Raw genomic sequence first — 16,622 nt, 5'->3', positions numbered from 1 at the left:
ACATTTCAATAATTATCAAATAACCCTGCTCGCAGAGCAAGATTACTTTTGACAGATATCGAATCATTTTGCATCGATGTCTTATTGGAATTGCTGGGTAGCACCAGCCATTCTTATGACAGGGTGATTTTATAATTTTCGAACTGTCACTTTTAAGTTTAATTCTCCAAATGAGACAGAGCCTAAACAGTGTTCCCGTTTATGTCGTAATGCGATGCTCTTATAAGTTGCTAGTTATAAAAAGTTGTTACCGTTGAATCCGAGCCGGTGACAAGCGCGGTGTCATCATCATCAATGGACATAGCCCGCTGTCATCATTGAAACGCAGTATGAAAAAAATATAGCCCGGCCCTGGCGATGGGCTAAACAATAGAATGTCAATAGCCTGGTTGAATCGCGACGTTACAGTGCTGGTGTATGATGCTCCTCCGTTATTAATTCCATGTTCTCCAATGTTCCTATCGCTGAACCGCGTATTTGCCGGGGATCACAGTTGATAGTAGATTCCATATAATCACCTCCAAACGAAAATGTACGATGCTATCAGTGGCCACGAATCTGCTCCAATTGTTCGACAATGTTTCGTTCCACGGCTTAAGGAGTTGCCGTAAATGGTTTAAAGAACGGCAATGCATCGACCTTAAAAAGAAAAAAAATATTAGTATCAATCGTAATGAATTATTGGCAGTGGCTGATTTTTTATCCGCCGCTACCACATCCAAGCGCTATTGTATATGCACCAATAGCCAGCATGAATTAACCGCCAGAAATTTGTATGGCGAAAGACATCTAACGCGGGTTTTCTCAAAATTAGGAACTTTTTATGAAAAACTATTTGGTACCGGTTAAGTAGGAAGGTGTCCGCTACTACGCCTACCAAAAGGAGGATGTTAAATTTTGAGAAATCGAGCCTTAGATGCATTTCGCCATACTGATTTCAGAGAGTTATTTCCTAGTGTGCCGCTGTAAGTACGCTCAAAACAGGCGATTCATTATTGGCAGCGAATTATTTTTTTTGGGGTTCCGAACGAAATCTTTCTATAATTTCAAACGGAATAGTCTGGAGGCAATGTATTTTGGAATTCCATTTGAGTTCATCAGAGTTTATAAACGGAAATGCTTTGGGAAGTATTGCGAACGGAAAAGTTTTAAGGGTTTCCAAACAAAATCCTTTGGGGATTTCAAAAGGAATCCTTCGTGAATTCTTAATCTAATTCTTTGAGATTTCCGAACAGAAATCTCAAAGAATTATATTCGGAATTTTCAAAGCAATAATGGGAATGATATTCTTATGGTTTCTGAGCTGCTCGGGTTCAATCTGGCCACATCGGCTATAATTCGGGGACCTCCCGAATGGTCATTTCCTAAATTAAGTCAAAATAGGTTTTGCGACATCTCAAACTTCATGATTTCACAAATCAATGATCGGAATGATATTTTCAGGGTTCCTGGGTCACTTGGGTTCAATCTGGCCACAATCCGGGGGACATCCAGAATGGCCATTTCTCAAATTCTGCCAAAATAGGTCGTGCGACACCTCAAACTTCATGATTTCACAAAGCAATAATTGGTATGATAAGTTTGGGGCTCCAAGGCTACAAAGGATCAATCTGGCCAAATCGCCCATAATATGGGGACCTCCGGATTAACAAAATTAGTCAAAAAAGTCGTGTAATGATGGAAATAATATTTTTAGGGTACCTGGGCTACTCTGGTTCAATCCGACCACAATCCGGGGGATCTGCGGAATGGTCATTTTCTAAATTGAGTCAAAATGGGTGTTGCGACACCTCAATCTTCATGATTTCACAAAACAAAGATCAAAATGATATTTTCAGGGTTCTGGTCTACTCTGGTTTAATCCGGCCACAATCCGAGAGGGCTCCGAAATGGCCATTTCCTGAATTGAGCCAAAATAGGTCGTGCGACACCATAAACTTCATGATTTCACAAAGCAATGATGAGAATGATATTTTAAGGGTTGCTGGGCCACTTGGGTTCATTCCTCTACATCGGTCATAAACTGGGGACCTCCAGAATTACCATTTCCTAAATTATGTCAAAATAGGTCGAGTGATACCTTAAACTTCATGATTCCACACAACAATGATAAGAATATTTTTAAGGAAACTTGGAAATCTCCGGAATGGCCATTTATTATAATCCGGAGGACCTCCGAATGGCCATTTCCTTAATTGAGTCAAAACAGGTTGTGTGACACCTCGAACTTCATGATTTGACAAAAGAATGATGGGAATGATATTTTCAGGGTTGCTGGGCCACTCGGGTTCATTCCGGCCACGATCCGAGCGAACTCCGGAATGGCTATTTCTAAAATTGAGCCAAAATAAGATGTGTGACACTTTATAGATTCACAAAACAATGATAGGAATGATATTTTTCAGGTTCCTGGACCACACGGGCTTAATCTGGCCACAATCCGGAGGACCTCTGGAATGACCATTTCCTAAATTTAGTCAAAATAAGTCGTGCACCTCAAACTTCATAATGGCCACTTGGATCCAAAAGGCCCAGTGACCCTGAGAATATTATTTCCAACATTTTTTTTTTCAATTATAAAGTTTCAGTGTCACACGACATATTTTGATTCAATTTTAATTTTTCCGTCACTGACGTCTGTAAGGGCTTTAAAAAATTAGAACTGTACTGCCGTGAATCGCATATCTGTCCCATCTTTGCTGGGTTTCCTATTCATATGGGACAAATATGCGATTCACAGAAGTGTAGTCCGAATCTGAATACCTGGATTGTGGCCGATGTTACCGGATTGAACCCAAGTGGCCCATGAACCCAGAATATCAGTTACTGTAAAATAATGATGCTTGAGGCGTGGCACGATCTGTTTTGACGCTATTTAGGAAATAACCATTCCGCGAGTTCTCCGGATTGTGCCACTTTTGTAACGGATTGAACCAGAGTAGCCCAGGAACCCTAAAAATATCTTTCTCTGCATTGCATTGTGAAATCAAGAAGTTTGTGGTGTTACTCCTAATGGCCTAATCCGGAAGGATTCCACTCGTAATCTCCAAAGGACTCAGCTCTAAATCCCTAAACTTTTTCTTCAGAATCCATAGGATTCCGCTCGGGATCCCCAAAGGATGCTGCTCGGAATACTTACAAGGATTTCGCCCGAAATGCATAAACTATTCCACTTGAAATACTCTAAATATGACGCTTTGGTTCCCCAAACAATTTAGTTTAAAATTTCAAAGATTCTGCTTGGAACCTCTAATAACTTTTACTTAGAATACCAAGAATATTCAGCTTGAAATCCATAAAGGATTCTACTGGGAACCATATAGGATTTCGTTCGGAGTTTTTTTTTTTCGTTTAAATTTCTCAAGGGTTCCCTTTCAGAATCTCAAAGAATTTCATTTAAAATCCCCTGAAGGTTCGGAATCCGCAAATGATTTTGATCAAAATTCCTTCAAAATGCTTGATGAAGATTACGGGGAATTCCGGGGAACGATGTTGTTTAGAATCCTAAAAGTATTATGTTTGGATTCGAATATGTTGAGAAAATCATTAGAAGATCTTCTTATTACTAAGTACTTACGTTACATCCGGTTCTTTGTACATCCTCTTGGAGCTCGAATACATCAATGTACGCCAGTCTGTTCTTCTTAAAATGAGTCCTTTAAACCGGCACATCGACTCGGGTATTTTTACCCGGGGGAACAAGTCGTGGTATCTAAGGTGGCCCATACAGATTTGTCTATGATCGTTATAAAGTTGCCGTGCACGTAAGTGATGACCACATCTGAATAGAATTGGGGATAAAAATACATTCACCTATAATTAGTATGAAAAAACTTATCAGAAAAGACAATTACGAACATTTTATTCCACACTCAAAGTTGTAAGCCGGGTTCTTGATGACGATGGGTATAAAAGCGAGAAGAGTGGCCATGGAGATCATTTACGTCCCTTCGTGGAATGCGTAGTTGGCGACGTGCAGTTATTGACCAAGCGAAACAAGGACAACGCAGAGGCCACTCCGGCATTAGCCTGGAAAAATGGATAAAAGTAAAACTACAATTACTAATATTTATAATCAGAATGAGTTGAGTATTTTGACCAACATTATATAAAGGAGATATTTTTGACCAACGTTACATTTGAGAGAGAAAATTTCCGTGGTATCTAATCACAAATTCTGCATCTTTATTGATACATACATAAATAAAACACTCAAATCATTATTTATCGGGATCAACTTTTGAACAGAAGATTATCGAGATCAACTTTAGAATAGTAGACTCTCTGGGGGTCTGTAATAGTTAATTGCTCGACGCTTCATTTAATTTCCATATTCCGTTGCAGGATGCTCTTCTTCTCTATTATATCCCATTCAGATTACGCCATTAATTATCAAAAATCTCACGATTTAAAGTAATTTGATGCTATTCCTATATTTATTGAGATAAATGGCGTAATCCGAATAGGCTATTATAGACCACTAAAAATGTATTCCTATAACAAAAACTCGTGTTTATTATCGTCTTCGGGGGTGATAATGGGTCACTGTTTTAACTACTTAGAATGCATGTATAATAGAGTGCATGTATGTGAGCGAAAGAAGAATAAGCAAAAAGATTTTTTTTAACGAATTCGCTATCCAACCTTCAGACTGCCGGTGAGAGCGATGACCTTGGCGATGACCCATTCTCACTTCCCAGACACATTGTCAATCCCGAATCCCGATGACGATATTTTACAAAATTGTATCATCAATGTTTACTTCTTCTTCTTATTGGCATTACATCCCCACACTGGGACAGAGCCGCCTCATAGCTTAGTGTTCATTAAGCACTTCCACAGTTATTAACTGCGAGGTTTCTAAGCCTAGTTACGATTTTTGCATTCGTATATCATGAGGCTAACACGATGATACTTTTATGCCCAGGGAAGTCGAGACAATTTCCAATCCGAAAATTGCCTAGACCGGCACCGGGAATCGAACCCAGCCACCCTCAGCATGGTCTTGCTTTGTAGCCGCGCATCTTACCGCACGGCTAAGGAGGGCCCCACACATCAATGTTTACATTCCACGTATTATCTCGTTAGAATGAAATATGTTTTATTATTTTTAACAACTGTAATTATGTTCACTAATTTACGTTATGCTCTAATTACCGTGAGCGTCTCTTATTCTGCGCGGCTCCTAATTCTGCGCAAAGTTGGCAACAAAAACGTACCAAAATTAATGAAATATGTCTGTAAATGCTAGAAATCATACATGGAACATAATATTACATAGATTGAGCTTTTATTATTGTGCGCAGAATTAGCAAGAATATAGCAATTTTCAAATCAATCAATAAGATGTGTTGTTAGTCGATTCAATTAAAATAGTCATGATTCATATAAAAGATATTTTAGTTACTAGATAAAGATTGTCGCTTCGGTTCCCTTTGTTCTTCTGTCCGCAACATGTTGGGTACCAAGCTGTCAAATCGTATGGATTTTCCTTCTTTGACATTTAGCTCCCCTATCCTCGCCAGCAGAACATGTTCCGGACAGCGACGACAGCGACAATCTTTATCTAGTAACTAAAATATCTTTTATTCATATACATTCCTGCGTACTATAGATACACATCTGCTACATAAAGATTTTCATAAAAATCATTACTGTTTCTTAATAGATGTTGTCTTAAAAATGTCCTAAATGCGCAGAATATGGTACTTCCACGGTAATACTTACCTTAATTTGAAAAGATATTTTAGTTACTACATAAAGATTTTTGCTGTAGTCGCTGTCCGGAACATCTTTTGCTGGCGAGGATAAGGGAGCTTAATGTCAAAGAAGGAAAATCCATACGATTTGACAGCTTAGTACCCAACATGTTCCGGACAACCGAAGCGACAATCTTTATCTAGTAACTAAAATATCTTTTTTAATTTGCATAAACAAAAATATTGTAAATCTGTTGCTGCTTTAGACTTGAAAAACTCAAATATTTAGAATTCCATCTTGTGACCGAATTTGTAGGAAAAGAACCTAGTCCAAGTTTCTAAATTATTTGTTTTTGTAGCTAATAGTCTACTAATAGTCTATTACTAGCTTTATCTCTTAGGGAAGATCCATTAATTACGTGGCGCAAAAATTGACAATTTTCAACCCCTCACCCGTATGTCACACTTTTTGTATGAATCATTTAGAAATTTTGTACGGATTGTCACACTTTGGTAAACCCCCTCTCCCCCTCTTAGCGTTATGTAATTTCTGGATGCTCCCTTATATTAATGATACATATAAGGTGTGCGAACTTTAACATCAAGTTATAAAGAGTTGTATTTAAACTGGATAGGCTGTTGCTAACTCACCCGACAAATAATTCAACGTGATGCTGCGTGCCGGCAATCAACATAGTTTGGGTGGAATTACCTCACGGAGTCATAACAAATGGGTTCCATATCGTTCGACCGGCATACATGAAACACATTTGAAATCCAGCGCTTCCGGAATTTTCGACTCCACATCCAACCAGATCAGCGTGCGATCACTGAAGCCTGCATTCGTAAAGTCGACCATAATCTTCAACACCGGTGCACGGAACACGCCCACCTGCTTTTCCTCGGGAAACCTTCACAATGTCTTCGTCAGCTGCTCGCAAAACTTCATCTCGAAAAATCATCATCATCATGAACACAAAACTGCACCGCTGAGTTTCGGTCTGGTTTGGCAACGATCACATCCGGCAGCATGTATGTAGTTTGCCACAAACTGTGAATCAAAATCGCACCGAACTTGATACATATTCCGTTTTTTATTTCTCGGACAGTGGAATCAAAAAAGAAAACGGTTTTACCCGAGCCCATCTTGGCCATTGAATCCACATACAGATCTTGAAGTCAGCGGGATAGCTTGGCGGCGGATTTGCGTTGGCACTTCGTATCCAAGGATTACCTTCAAGATCGGCATGCTCACGGCCTGTAATCCGCCCTTTTTCTTCTTCCCTCCTTTGCCGTCGCCGTAGGAATGAAAAATACACGTAGAGCTTTCCGATCTCCAATATCCATTTTGATGGTAAATTTTTCACCTGATTAAAAACGGTTTTTACTGAACAAACTAAACTCACGAATTTAAAGCGAATAATAACTATCGAAACCGCGTGAAAAACGTAAAAATCTTGGCTGTGCTTCCAAAACAACATGGCGACGATGGCGATAAACAGCACAGCACAAACCGACGCGACGGGTCAGACGTCAGGTCCGCAGTGTTGCGAGAAAATTATATTATTAACGGATACAATATTGTATCCATTTTGTGTAAATTCACACAATTTTGTTTTATCCTATTGGTTGCATCTTTTTCTGTGTAATATTCGATGTTTTGACAATCCAATATTACGCAAATGCGACGTGAGGAAAATTGGTGAATCTGCTTTTGTGTAATTTCCAAGCAATGTGAAATTACATCAAATTAAATGTTAATATGCATTATGAATTTGGATTTACATTGAAATTTTGGTACATCGTGCAAATTACATCGATGAACATTACATTATTTTTTGCTGTGCAGGCTTGAGGCACGCTGATATGGTGGAAGTAGAGTCGAAAATTCCGGAAGCGCTGGATTTCAAATGTGTTTCATGTATGCCGGTCGAACGATATGGAACCCATTTGTTATGGCTTTGTGAGGTAATTCCACCCAAACTATGTTGATTGCCGGCATGCAGCATCACGTTGAATTATTTGTCGGGTGAGTTAGCAACAGCCTATCCAGTTTACAACTCTTTATCACTTTATGTTAAAGTTCGCACACCTATCATTAATGTAAGGGAGCATCCAGAAATTACATAACGCTAAGAGGGGGGAGAGGGTGTGACAATCCGTACAAAATTTTTAAATGATTCATACAAAAAGTGTGACATACGGGTGAGGGGTTGAAAATTGCCAATTTTTGCGCCACGTAATTAATGGATCTTCCCTAAGAGATAAAGCTAGTAATAGACTATTAGCTACAAAAACGAATAATAATTTAGAAACTTGGACTAGGTTCTTTTCGTACAAATTCGGTCACAAGATGGAATTCTAAATATTTGAGTTTTTCAAGTCTAAAGCAGCAACAGATTTACAATATTTTTGTTTATGCAAATTAAAAAAGATATTTTAGTTACTAGATAAAGATTGTCGCTTCGGTTCTTTTTGTTCTGCTGTCCGGAACATGTTGGGTACCAAGCTGTCAATTCGTATGGATTTTCCTTCTTTGACATTTAGCTCCCCTATCCTCGCCAGCAAAAGATGTTCCGGACAACGACTACAGCGAAAATCTTTATCTAGTAACTAAAATATCTTTTCAAATTAAGGTAAGTATTACCGTGGAAGTACCATATTCTGCGCATTTAGGACATTTTTAAGACAACATCTATTAAGAAACAGTAATGATTTTTATGAATATCTTTATGTAGCAGATGTGTGTCTATAGTACGCAGGAATGTATATGAATAAAAGATATTTTAGTTACTAGATAAAGATTGTTGCTGTCGTCGCTGTCCGGAACATGTTCTGCTGGCGAGGATAGGGGAGCTAAATGTCAAAGAAGGAAAATCCATACGATTTGACAGCTTGGTACCCAACATGTTCCGGACAGCAGAACAAAGGGAACCGAAGCGACAATCTTTATCTAGTAACTAAAATATCTTTTATATGAATCATGACTATTTTAATTGAATCGACTAACAACACATCTTATTGATTGATTTGAAAATTGCTATATTGTTGCTAATTCTGCGCACAATAATAAAAACTCAATCTATGTAATATTATGTTCCATGTATGATTTCGAGCATTTACAGAAATATTTCATTAATTTTGGTACGTTTTCGTTGCCAACTTTGCGCAGAATTAGGAGCCGCGTAGAATAAGAGACGCTTACGGTAATTATAGCATAACGTAAATTAGTGAACATAATTACAGTTGTTAAAAATAATAAAACATATTTCATTCTAACGAGATAATGGAATGTAAACATTGATGTGTGGGGCCCTCCTTAGCCATGCGGTAAGATGCGCGGCTACAAAGCAAGACCATGCTGAGGGTGGCTGGGTTCGATTCCCGGTGCCGGTCTAGGCAATTTTCGGATTGGAAATTGTCTCGACTTCCCTGGGTATAAAAGTATCATCGTGTTTGCCTCATGATATACGAATGCAAAAATCGTAACTAGGCTTAGAAACCTCGCAGTTAATAACTGTGGAAGTGCTTAATGAACACTAAGCTATGAGGCGGCTCTGTCCCAGTGTGGGGATGTAATGCCAATAAGAAGAAGAAGTAAACATTGATGATACAATTTTGTTAAATATCGTCATCGGGATTGACAATGTGTCTGGGAAGTGAGAATGGGTCATTGCCAAGGTCATCGCTCTCACCGGCAGTTTGAAGGTTGGATAGCGAATTCGTTGAAAAAAATCTTTTTGCTTATTCTTCTTTCGCTCAAATACATGCATTCTAAGTAGTTAAAACAGTGACCCATTATCACCCCCGAAGACGATAATAAACACGAGTTTTTGTTATAGGAATACATTTTTTGGAGGTCTATAATAGCCTATTCAGATTACGCCATTTATCTCAATAAATATAGGATTAGCATCAAGTTACTTTTAATCGTGAGATTTTTTATAATTAATGGCGTACTCTGAATAGGATACAATAGAGAAGAAGAGCATCCTGCAACGGAATATGGAAATTAAATGAAGCGTCGAGCAATTAACTATTACAGACCCCCAGAGAGTCTACTATTCTAAAGTTGATCTCGATAATCTTCTGTTCAAAAGTTGATCCCGATAAATAATGATTTGAGTGTTTTATTTATGTATGTATCAATAAAGATGCAGAATTTGTGATTAGATACCACGGAAATTTTCTCTCTCAAATGTAACGTTGGTCAAAAAAATATCTCCTTTGTATAATGTTGGTCAAAATACTCAACTCATTCTGATTATAAATATTAGTAATTGTAGTTTTACCTTTATCCATTTTTTCCAGGCTAATGCCGGAGTGGCCTCTGCGTTGTCCTTGTTTTGCTTGGTCAATGACTGCACGTCGCCAACTACGCATTCTACGAAGGGGCGTAAATGATCTCCACGGTCACTTTTCTTGCTTTTTATACCCATCAGATCGTCATCAAGAACCCGGTTTACAACTTTGAGTGTGGAATAAAATGTTCGTAATTGTCTTTTCTGGTAAGTTTTTTTTATACTAATTATGGGTGAGTATATTTTTTATCCCCAATTCTATTCAGATGTGGTCATCACTTACGTGCACGGCAACTTTATAACGATCATAGACAAATCTGTATGGGCCACCTTAGATACCACGACTTGTTCCCCCGGGTAAAAATACCCGAGTCGATGTGCCGGTTTAAAGGACTCATTTTAAGAAGAACGGACTGGCGTACATTGATGTATTCGAGCTCCAAGATGATGTACAAAGGACCGGATGTAACGTAAGTACTTAGTAATAAGAAGATCTTCTAATGATTTTCTCAACATATTCGAATCCAAACATAATACTTTTAGGATTCTAAACAACATCGTTCGGGGATTCCGTAATCTTCATCAATCATTTTGAAGGAATTTTGATCAAAATCATTTGCGGATTCCGAACCTTCAGGGGATTTTGATTGAAATTCTTTGAGATTCTGAAAGGGAACCCTTGAGAAATTTAAACGAAAAAAAAACTCTGAACGAAATCCTATATGGTTCCCAGTAGAATCCTTTATGGATTTCAAGCTGAATATTCTTGGTATTCTAAGTAAAAGTTATTAGAGGTTCCAAGCAGAATCTTTGAAATTTTAAACTAAATTGTTTGGGGAACCAAAGCGTCATATTTAGAGTATTTCAAGTGGAATAGTTTATGCATTTCGGGCGAAATCCTTGTAAGTATTCCGAGCAGCATCCTTTGGGGATCCCGAGCGGAATCCTATGGATTCTGAAGAAAAAAGTTTAGGGATTTAGAGCTGAGTCCTTTGGAGATTACGAGTGGAATCCTTTCCGGATTAGGCCATTAGGAGTAACACCACAAACTTCTTGATTTCACAATGCAATGCTGAGAAAGATATTTTTACGGTTCCTGGGCTACTCGGGTTCAATCCGGTACAAAAGTGGCACAATCCGGAGGACTCACGGAATGGTTATTTCCTAAATAGCGTCAAAACAGATCGTGTCACGCCTCAAACATCATTATTTTACAGTAACTGATATTCTAAGGGTTCATGGGCCACTTGGGTTCAATCCGGCCACATCGGCCACAATCCAGGTATTCAGATTCGGACAACACTGCCATGAATCGCATATTTGTCCCATATGAATAGGAGACCCAGCAAAGATGGGACAGATATGCGATTCACGGCAGTACAGTTCTAATTTTTTAAAGCCCTTACAGACGTCAGTGACGGAAACATTAAAATTGAATCAAAATATGTCGTGTGACACTAAAACTTTATAATTGAAAAAAAAAAAAATGTTGGAAATAATATTCTCAGGGTCACTGGGCCTTTTGGATCCAAGTGGCCATTATGAAGTTTGAGATGCACGACTTATTTTGACTAAATTTAGGAAATGCTCATTCCAGAGGTCCTCCGGATTGTGGCCAAATTAAGCCCGTGTGGCCCAGGAACCTGAAAAATATCATTCCTATCATTGTTTTGTGAATCTATAAAGTGTCACACGACTTATTTTGGCTCAATTTTAGAAATGGCCATTCCGGAGTTTCCTCGGATCGTGGCCGGAATGAACCTGAGTGGCCCAGCAACCCTGAAAATATCATTCCGATCATTGTTTTGTAAAATCATGAAGTTTGAGGTATCACACAACCTGTTTTGACTCAATTTAGGAAATGGCCATTCCGGAGGTCCTCCGGATTATAATAAATGGCCATTCCGGAGATTTCCCAAGTTTCCCTTAAAAAATATTCTTATCATTGTTGTGTGGAATCATGAAGTTTAAGGTATCACTCGACCTATTTTGACATAATTTAGGAAATGGTAATTCTGGAGGTCCCCAGTTTATGACCGATGTAGAGGAATGAATCCAAGTGGCCCAGCAACCCTGAAAAATTAATTCTCATCATTGCTTTGTGAAATCATGAAGTTTGTGGTGTCGCACGACCTATTTTGGCTCAATTCAGGAAATGGCCATTCCGGAGCCCTCCCGGATTGTAGCCGGATTAAACCAAAGTAGCCCAGAACCCTGAAAATATCATTTTGATCTTTGTTTTGTGAAATCATGAAGATTGAGGTGTCGCAACACCCATTTTGACTCAATTTAGTAAATGACCATTCCGCAGATCCCCCGGATTGCGGTCGGATTGAACCAGAGTAGCACAGGAACCCTAAAAATATTATTTCCATCATTACACGACTTTTTTGACTAATTTTGTTAATCCGGAGGTCCCCATATTATGGGCGATTTGGCCAGATTGATCCTTTGTAGCCTTGGAGCCCCAAACTTATCATACCCATTATTGCTTTGTGAAATCATAAAGATTGAGGTGTCGCACGACCTATTTTGACAGAAATTAAGAAATGGCCATTCCGGAGGTCGCCCGGATTGTGGCCGGATTGAATCTGAGTGACCCAGGAACCCTGAAAATATTATTCCCATCATTGTTTTGTAAAATCATGAAGTTTGAGGTGTCACACGACTTATTTTGACTTAATTTAGGAAATGACCATTCGGGAGGTCCCAGGATTATGGCCGATGTGGCCAGATTGAACCCGAGCAGCCCAGGAGCCATAAGAATATCATTCCCATTATTGCTTTGAAAATTCCGAATATAATTCTTTGAGATTTATATTCAGAAACCTCAAAGGATTATTCATACTGAACCCCCAAAGGATTAGATTCAGAATTCCCGAAGGATTCCTTTTGAAAACCCCAAAGGATTCTGTTTGGAAACCCTAAAAATGTTTCCGTTCGCAATACTTTGCAAAGGGTTTCCGTTCAGAAACTCTGATGAACTCAAATGGAATTCCAAAATACATTGCCTCCAGACTGTTCCGTTTGGAATTATAGAAAGATTTCGTTCGGAACCCCAGAAAAAATCCGCTGCCAATAATGAATCGCCTGCTTTGAGCGTACTTACAGCGGCACACTAGGAGTTAACTCTCTGAAATCAGTATGGCGAAAGGCATCTAAGGCTCGATTTCTCAAAATTTAACATCTTCAACGCAAAAATTTTTGGTAGGCGTAGTAGCGGACACCTTCCTACATAACCGGTACCAAATAGTTTTTCATAAAAAGTTCCTAATTTTGAGAAAACCCGCGTTAGATGTCTTTCGCCATACAAATTTCTGGCGGTTAACTCATGCTGGCTATTGGCGCATATACTATAGCACTTGGATGTGGTAGCGGCGGGTAGAAAATCAGCCACTGCCAATAATTCATTGCCATTGATACTAATATTTTTTTATTTTTAAGGTCGATGCATTGCCCTCTTCAAACCCTTTGCGGCAACTCCTTAAGCCGTGGAACGAAACATTGTCGAACAGTTGGAGCAGATTCGTGGCCACTGATAGCATCGTACATTTTCGTTTGGAGGTGATTATATGGAATCTACTATCAACTGTGATCCCCGGCAAATACGCGGTTCAGCGATAGGAACATTGGAGAACATGGAATTAATAACGGAGGAGCATCATACACCAGCACTGTAACGTCGCGATTCAACCAGGCTATTGACATCCTATTGTTTAGCCCATCGCCAGATCGTAGCCAGGATGTCCCGGGCTATACATTTTTTTCATATTGCGTTTCAATGATGACTGCGGGCTATGTCCATTGATGATGATGACACCGCGCTTGTCACCGGCTCGGATTCAACGGTAACAACTTTTTATAACTAGCAACTTATAAGAGCATCGCATTACGACATAAACGGGAACACTGTTTAGGCTCTGTCTCATTTGAGAATTAAACTTAAAAGTGACAGTTCGAAAATTATAAAATTACCCGGTCATAAGAATGGATGGTGCTACCCAGCAATTCCAATAAGACATCGATGCAAAATGATTCGATATCTGTCAGTAATCTTGCTCTGCGAGCAGGGTTATTTGATAATTATTGAAATGTCACTTTTAAGTTTAATTTCAGTTTAATTCTCCAAATGAGACAGAACCTTAGGATGGTTTGTTTATTACATGTAACCTCGCTGATAACCTCTTCCGGTGAAATCACAAAAAAAACAATATTTAAAATGAAAAAAAAAATAAAATAAATAAATCAAAATTTTATTTAATGAAAATTTGAAAGCACTATATTTAAAAGAAAAACAAGGAAATCCTATCATTCATATGCTATAGTACTAGTACATCCTACTGTAATACGTCACTTAATTTTACATCGCTTTGATTACGTCGTCTGATTTAGTACGTCGGAAACAATATTACATCGTTCCCATTTATTACGCAGAGTGTTCTCGTGTACATCGTGTGATGTAATATTCAACAACCGATGGATTCAGTGGGTTGCATCTGATTCGATGTAATATTCAACAACTTTTTTTGCTGTGTAGCGTATATGTTGACCATTGATTGTGGGATGCGTTCACGACATAAATAGTTTTTGTCGTGCGACATTAATTGTAAACGAAAATAAGCCTTTTCATGTGACAAACTTTTTGCATGCATGCGAAAAGGCAAAGCTGTCATTTGACAAAACAAAAATCAGCCGGTTTTAATCATTTTTTGTTCGTAATGTTCTTCAGTCCGTTTTGTCGGTTTCGTCATTTAGATAACATTGTTCAATAAATAAATTAATCATTTTAAGAAAAATGGCCCGTCCGATATCATTCGTAACTGGAAATGCAAAGAAATTAGAGGAAGTACGAGCCATACTGGGACCAAAGTTTCCGCGTGAGTTACTTCCCGTGAAACTGGACTTGCCGGAATTGCAAGGAGAGGTGGACGATATTTGCAGGAAAAAGTGCATGGAAGCAGCTCGGCATGTAAGAGGGCCGGTTCTTGTTGAAGACACATGCTTATGCTTCAATGCGTTAAAAGGATTACCGGGTAGGTATTTACATAAGAAAACTAATTTCGGAAGTAGTGCACTGTATGCATCACCAAATGAAAACAGCGCACCACTTCCGAAGTTAGGTTTACCGAACGGATTGTCAGAAAAATCCAATTTCGCTAATCGCCCATTTCGGTTTTCTGCTGGGCAGTAGAAGCATAAGTACTAGAACGCTAGTGGCGCTGTAGTCATTAAAAGCATTTTGCCAAAATATGTTTCCACAAGCCTAACTTGGCCGTTTATTATGCATCATGATGTAGTGCATGTATAGGCCTTTTCACGAGACGTTTAATATCAGCTGATTTTACCGTCAATTGACAGTTCTTCTATGAATGTGACAGCTTCGGACTTGCAGGCCTGTTCAGCGGTTGTAAACAAGTGCAGCCTCGGCAGTGTCACATGAAAAGGCCTATTGTTTCATCATCAACATTGCTCGGGTACTTATTCAAAAGGACGTATGTGATTTTGTAAACAAAGATTCAAACGTCGATTTGTCCGATCTGATGGCACTCCCACGCAAACCAACACCATTAACAGGTAGCCGGAGCCTCCCCCTATCTGTCTATGGTGATGGTTTGCGTGGGAGGGCAATCAGATCGGACAAATCGACGTCTGAATCTTTGTTTACAAAATCACATACGTCCTTTTGAATAAGTACCCGAGATTGGCTTGACACTTGTAGTACCGGTACTTTGGCTGCCAGACCAAAGTGACCTAGATGTTAGTCACGCGAACAGGAACGACATCAGCAATCTAATACTTATGCATCTACTGTCTGGGCCATAAGGTTTCTTCAAAGGTAACCTCGCAATTCCGGAATCTTTCCCGATACTATTGCTACAACATGTTTTAAATAGGGCAAAATTTTCTCGAAGTGTGAAGCTACATTTAGTGAGTTGTTAAGCAAATTGATTTTTTTTAATTCCTAGGTCCATACATTAAATGGTTCCTCGAAAAATTGGAGCCTGAAGGATTGCATAACCTGTTGAACGGTTGGGAGGATAAATCAGCTCAAGCCGTCTGCACCTTCGCATACGCTTCCTCTGAAGACTCGGAAGTAGTTCTTTTCCAGGGACGCACCGAAGGAGACATAGTATACCCGCGCGGCTGCCGTGATTTTGGATGGGATCCCATTTTCCAGCCCAAAGGTTACGATAAAACCTATGCCGAGCTACCCAAAGAAAAGAAAAATGAAATTTCTCATAGGTTTCGCGCGCTGGATAAACTAAGGGATCATTTCTTAGCAGAGAACCATTAATGAAATCTCATAATTATAAATAAATTTTGCTTTGATAAATATACCTGTAAATACACTAATGCCACACTTTTATTTCGAAAGGTAGAAGTATAAGATCGCTAGAGGCCTGTTTCGTTAGTAAAGTAGCCTCACCATCTTCATCAAAAATTGTTCCGTGGACCCCCGAAAATTTGAACGGTACCTCATTCAAATTAACGGGTTTCATTTTTAATTTGAGGTTCTGGTTACTCTATTTGCATCAGAAAACCCCATTTTAATTCACCGAGTAGTGATGCTGCCTTTCTCGCATTTAGTCAAGACACCAACCTTATGTGGGGCTTATATGGT

General features: G+C 39.0%; 2 protein-coding genes and 1 long non-coding RNA gene across 3 annotated transcripts; all 3 read left to right on the top strand.

Annotated features, from left to right (window-relative positions):
• Positions 1-6,357: 6,357 nt before the first annotated feature.
• On the top strand, positions 6,358-6,939 carry LOC134217173 (uncharacterized). Its single transcript, XM_062695951.1, has 2 exons — positions 6,358-6,731; positions 6,809-6,939. The coding sequence occupies exons 1-2, from the start codon at positions 6,371-6,373 to the stop codon at positions 6,874-6,876; spliced, it is 429 nt and encodes a 142-aa protein (XP_062551935.1). The 5' UTR covers positions 6,358-6,370; the 3' UTR covers positions 6,877-6,939.
• Positions 6,940-7,552: 613 nt separating this feature from the next.
• LOC134217172 (uncharacterized) lies at positions 7,553-13,896 on the top strand. The gene is made up of 4 exons (XR_009980934.1): positions 7,553-7,728; positions 10,011-10,207; positions 10,267-10,470; positions 13,445-13,896. It is a non-coding gene; the product is annotated as an uncharacterized LOC134217172 (long non-coding RNA).
• A 772-nt stretch (positions 13,897-14,668) lies between these two features.
• On the top strand, positions 14,669-16,354 carry LOC134217171 (inosine triphosphate pyrophosphatase). Its single transcript, XM_062695950.1, has 2 exons — positions 14,669-15,033; positions 15,967-16,354. Exons 1-2 carry the CDS (start codon positions 14,796-14,798, stop codon positions 16,293-16,295), a joined length of 567 nt encoding a protein of 188 aa, XP_062551934.1. The 5' UTR covers positions 14,669-14,795; the 3' UTR covers positions 16,296-16,354.
• Positions 16,355-16,622: the final 268 nt, after the last annotated feature.

The sequence above is a fragment of the Armigeres subalbatus genome, chromosome 2, assembly GCF_024139115.2.
Source record: "Armigeres subalbatus isolate Guangzhou_Male chromosome 2, GZ_Asu_2, whole genome shotgun sequence".
Lineage (NCBI taxonomy): Eukaryota > Metazoa > Arthropoda > Insecta > Diptera > Culicidae > Armigeres > Armigeres subalbatus.
The sequence above is the reverse complement of the archived record's forward strand: the minus strand, read 5'-3'. Positions and strand labels throughout refer to the sequence as shown.